Source organism: Dermacentor albipictus, chromosome 5, assembly GCF_038994185.2.
Source record: "Dermacentor albipictus isolate Rhodes 1998 colony chromosome 5, USDA_Dalb.pri_finalv2, whole genome shotgun sequence".
Lineage (NCBI taxonomy): Eukaryota > Metazoa > Arthropoda > Arachnida > Ixodida > Ixodidae > Dermacentor > Dermacentor albipictus.
The window spans coordinates 124,913,051-124,918,548 of NC_091825.1; the positions used below are offsets into that span (position 1 = coordinate 124,913,051).

General features: G+C 45.2%; 1 protein-coding gene across 2 annotated transcripts; it reads left to right on the top strand.

Annotated features, from left to right (window-relative positions):
- Window positions 1-464: 464 nt before the first annotated feature.
- LOC135913920 (uncharacterized) lies at window positions 465-4,392 on the top strand. 2 transcript variants are annotated; one of them, XM_065446611.1, is made up of 9 exons: window positions 465-637; window positions 1,130-1,202; window positions 1,426-1,455; window positions 1,661-1,693; window positions 1,783-1,868; window positions 2,118-2,228; window positions 2,787-2,831; window positions 3,136-3,189; window positions 4,001-4,392. In XM_065446611.1, exons 1-9 carry the CDS (start codon window positions 584-586, stop codon window positions 4,307-4,309), a joined length of 795 nt encoding a protein of 264 aa, XP_065302683.1. In that variant the 5' UTR covers window positions 465-583; the 3' UTR covers window positions 4,310-4,392. The 2 variants fall into 2 exon arrangements, with proteins under 2 accessions (XP_065302683.1, XP_065302684.1); XM_065446612.1 differs by lacking the exon at window positions 3,136-3,189.
- Window positions 4,393-5,498: the final 1,106 nt, after the last annotated feature.

The following is a 5,498-nucleotide window of genomic DNA, read 5'->3' on the forward strand; positions in this document are numbered from 1 at the left end:
AAGCTCTAAAAGCCTACATAATGGCGTGCTAATCTAATATAGAGGACAAATTGAAATGTAACGCAACATTCTAAACACGGACAAGAAGTGAAAGAAGTTTATGCATGAATTTCATGTAAGCGTGCAGTTCGTTTTCTCCAGCAAAGAACGATTATACACATGCCAGAAGTTGTAATCAACCTCTGAAACCCCTATTCAGCTTCAAACACATTCACCTACGTTGCTACTTTGAATTTTTCGTTTCGAGCTTCACTTGCTCCTGGTAACACGTAGCTCTAAACAAGCGATGAACTTAGACAAACTCGCCCAAATCGCTATTCTTATCAAATGTTTTCTAAACATCAGTGAAACGTTTGCCAAACGTAAACAAGCCTAGTTTAAGAAGAGCAGCACACATGCTTTCGTGGGCAACATTCCTGCTTCGTCTACGCCTCAGCACGATGCATGGTGGGTGAAGAAGAGGAAGAAGTTTCAGCGGAAAAGTCCGCGACGTGTTGTCGTTGTTAAGGCCGCGACAACTGCAACGAGAACGACCTCAACAATTCAGCCGTTCATCGGGGCGCGCGTCTACGGGCATGCGTCTATGGAGCAGAGCGACGGCTGTAATCCTGTTTTAACCACCGTCACGCTGTGCTTGGTAAGACCTCCGATGGACTCGGGCCAAGATGATTCCGTGCCGCTATCGTGCAGTCACCACGCAGCACAGAGACCTGGTTTTCGTCAAGGCTGGCTAGCTACAGAGAGTTACTGGAATGCGGATAAAAAAGTAGCCAGCGCGCCTTTTGGACTTTCTTTCCTTGTCCAGACCTGCATAGTAAATCGCACTGTGTGAAACTAAGCAAACCCTCCTGCTGGATACGTGCGGGGCAAGGACTAACCTGCTAAGCTTCTAGCCTCACGTGCCAGCCATAGTAACCATCTCTATTGATGCCATGTCACAACTCGGGCTATCTGTAGAAAATTTCAAGCATTGCCATTCCATTGTTTGTGCTACGGGATGGTACTCCAGTTCTAGACTCGAGCATGTTGTGGATAAATGTCGTGATAGTTGCGCGTTCTTATGACTAGTCTAATTTTTAGCGAGATCGCCGCTTTCTTCTCGGTTCCTTGCATTGTGTCGATTTTGCAGTTTTATCACTGGATGGTGATCGGTGTCATCATGGGATTCGTGTTCACCCTGGCTTTGGAGCCCGAAAAGATAGGTGAGCTGTTGAAAGTAAGTTCTCTAATAGACTTTAGATTGACTCTATAATGATCTCTTCAACAATGAAGGAAAATGAGTACCCCTAAAATATGTAGAAATATTGCAATTTAGGGCACAGAGCTTGTTCAACATTACACCAAAGAGCACGCTATTTATTTCTTACACGAGTCACTGAAACATTCGTGGTGAAACAATGACATCATGTGTCTGAAATATTACAGAAAAGGAAGACTATTTCGTTTTGATTTTGGGTAAGTCAAAAGATCGAATACAGGGTTTGACAGCGTTTCTACCACGTACTAAGTTTCTTCAGTCGATATCTTTTTGAGAATTTTAAACATTTCGACGCGTTTTAGCGCTTATTTAATGGTAACAACATGGTCATGTGCTACAATTAGCTGGTACCTGCACACATTTCACTCTAGACCGCCATTGAATTAAGCACTTTCTACTCAGGGAACCTCCGCCGAACAGAACATTTCAATGGCTGTAAGTAGTCAACCTCTTTTAGACGTACTGAAAAAATATGTATTTGTTTTAAACGTGCTCCGAAATTTGGTCTTTTTCTCTTCTCGCAGTCTTGTGGGGCATAACAGTAATAGGCCTGTCCATTCAAGCAGTCAATGTTGCTGCCAGCCTCAAGGTGTTCCGCGCTGTGTACCATGTGAGTTGCACTGATTACTATACGGCTTTTGCAACGCCTCGACGTACAGACAATATTTCTGTGCATCCTTTGTTAAGTAGCTTAGCATCGCCATAGCTAGTACTTGTAAACAACAGAATGGCAACGTACACATGCCGTTCAAGCAAGACAGCTACTCATCCAAACAGTGGTTGTGTTCAAGCCTCTCTTGCTTGAGCTCCGCGCTTGTATTAACCCAATTGCTCTGTCATGGGCCACTACTCGTCACAGAATGTGCCGAAAAGCATGAGCAGCGGTGCTGTCCTCCTGGCCACATCGAACGCCATGGAAGCCATCTTTGGGCTGGCGTTTGTGTTCGTACCACCCTTCTTACCCAAATCGGCAAGTAACGCTTATTTTTTCGTCTGTTGTAGGAGTATAACGCACAATTGCACGGCATAAGAAAGTTCTGTTGAGTGGCTTTTGTCTATACTGTCATCCTTGAAGTGAGTAAGCTAAAAAGAAAAGGAAAATGATTATCACAAAGGAGTCTCTGGTCGTCTTCTTTTTCTGCGCATCTTTCCCTCTTTCCTTTTTATGTTCTCAGTTATTTTAGGAATAAACAGGCCATCCTACTCGAAAATAGCGTTCGCTGATGCATTGTGCCCATGATAGTAATATTATTATTATTAATAATCATAATAGTTTAAGAGACACCAATGAGGGCTTACTTTAACAAGGCTAGCAATACTTTAATGTGAATGTTCTTGTCATTGAGTGACATCGTCGAAAAGTTATAAAGGCTAATGTACATGCAAGCTAGGCCGTGATGTATACATTGCAAATATTCACGCCTGAATTCGCGCCTTGTACAAGCAGTAAAAGTTTGTTACTTACGTTTATGACTGAATAAATGCACTTGACTTCTGCTCCACTTACAAGGCCTTCTTTTCTTTACAGATAACGATTCCCAGGCTAATATGGCTCGCGAAGCTTCTGATTTCTGTGAGTGAGTTTTTTGCGCAATGAAGGGTCTTTCTGGTAGAGTAATATGGTACAAGTTAAGGTTTCTGTGTGCGAGCAACCAATACTGCGTGTGTAGTTAATTACTGCCAGAGTTCCTCAACAGTCTAAAGAGTAATAAATGAATCTGGTATTGCCCAGTGTGGGAGCTATGTTGTTACCTACTAAACATGTAATACAGATGTTCCTGACGTGAGGAACGGTTTATGCAGAAAATATGTTTGAGGTCTGTCAAAACTCTAAAAATAAACTGTGTAATAGTTTGCTTTCTTTTCTTGTGCTGCAGACACCCCTTGCAATCAACGTACTGTACTACGCTAATTCGAAGACGGAAGAAATAGTAAGCAAGAGGGCCGTACATTGCTCGGTTCACATTTTCTTGCTATGTATCACTTGAGGCTTCTCCTCCATTTCTTCTTATTCTTGGCGGAACCTTTACTTTACCAAACAGTCACCTTGCAAGACAGCTATAGTTTTGGACGCCTTTAGTGTGGCGCTTGTGAATAGGTGAACAGGAGAATTCGGAACTTCACTAAAATGATTTTGTGAGGATCTGTTCCTGTCACGCGCGTTATCGTGAGCGAGCTTTCGGTGCAGCTGCAAGTCAGCCTGTTCGCCCACTTCCATTGATCGCACGGCCATGTGCGTACGATGCACCCACTGGCTACGGTAAGCCAAGTTGACAGTCAGTCCTGTGCTGTGCTTGCTTTCTCCGTGGTATCCGGGTCAAACTTTCAACTACTTTGATATCTTTAACGACTAGCTTAGTTGTTTCTCATGGTAATCATCAAATAGGATGATCCTGATGACGACTGTGATGGTTATGATATGATTGTGACTGGGCCGCGGCCACGTGGTCTGCCAAATTGCAACAGGTACTGCTTACGGAGTATTTGGGTATTATCATCATCACAGTCATCGTCATGATCAATCTATTTGGCGATGATCGCCCTATTGATCATCATGGTCAACCTACGTGATGATTATGAAAAGACCCAACGGACCTCAATGCAGCCCCTGTTGCAATTTGGCCGATCACGTGGCCACGCTCGAGTTAATGGCTGTCGATACTGCGATTGCCCGCAGCGTATACACCAGGTGCTCCTGACAAATAGTGCTTAATTCGCATACTGTTGCTGTTTGTTCCACAGAGGGTGAAGGAAAAGGAGAGACGACGTGCCGCGGAAACCGACTTTCCTCTGGTCTATGTTCATCCGGACGACGCACAGAAAGAGGCCAGGATGCTGGTTGCGCATCCGGTTCAGACGGCCAGAACGCCGGCTCTCGAGTCGACCCTGTTCGAATCGGCCCACTCGGTGTTGGAAAACAGCGCGGCGTCGGATGGACGCGACGAAAAGGCGGATCGGCACGGGCAGGCAAACGCGGCACCTGAGTCGAAGGCCGTCGAGGAAACGAAGGAAAAGAAGCTGCGCGGCAAGACTACATTTACCGTTGCCTAGTTAGGAAAAAGGGATCGATTTTTTTGGCACAGCACTGCCGAGAATTGTGTACAAAGTACGAAACGAATATTATAGCATTTTCGGTTATTCTTCCGGCTTGTTTTACTGGTACTGTACACCCTCCAGCAGAATTTCCTGGAGAACAGGAGGTGTGCTGGGTACGAATATTCTTGTCGTCCAGCTGAGTGTGCCCCTAGTTCGAGAAAGTTTCCTTTGAGCTTCCGCTAAGACCGGGGCTGGTGTCTGCTGCTTGTGCTTGACACACTACCAATGCCTATCGCGGATCTCTTTTCGAACTGACGTACGCGATGTGAGCCTTAGCAGTCTTCATGTTTCCAAGCAAAAGCACGCACAGTACCATTTCGAGGGGACCTCTCGCTCACTACCCGTGTGGTCTTCTCTGCACAGAGTACCGTGCCATCAGTGATGACCGGATAATTGAGTACCGCTCGCTCACAAGAAAGTTGTCTCGACACCGCAACATCCAGCGGATTGCCCGAGGGCACACTGCTGCACACAGTCCGCGCGCTATAGACAAGCGTAGCGGAGGCATCAGAAGAACTTCAGTTTGGCCTAGTTGGTATTTACTGCAAATCATATTGACCGCAAAAAAGACGGGGACAGAGGAAGAAAACACATAAACAGCACAGGCGGTAACGATGTAACTGATGAGGGATTCTTCGTTTGGGGACACGACGGACGAGGGAACACAGAAAGAGTCCCCGTCTTTTTTGCGGTCAATATGATTTGTAGCGGAGGCAGTACGCAACAGTTCGGTAGCTACCTGATTTGTCGCAATGAGAGGACCTTTGACTCGCATAAGCAATGATCAATGTTTTTATTTTTTTGGAAGTTCTCGATATGGGCGCATGTAATTTCGTCGGATACTAGGGCCGTAGGGGAACTGCTCCTCCAATAACTGTTTACGTGCAGTTCTGCAAGGAAATTACAAAAGAACAGTCAGGGTTACCTACTTAACATCCGACACTGACCGGGACTTCTGGCTGGCCTTCGGGCACAGAACGACGTCGTTAACTCAAAGGTAATTCCGCAAATTTAAAGATGTCGTCAAAATTATTACATTCGAATTTTGTTTCTCTCTATGTGAAATAATTGATCTATGTTGAAAGGGAAGCGTTTATTTTTAGTGCTTTTGTGCGATGTTATGCTGCTGTTCTGTCACCATGTC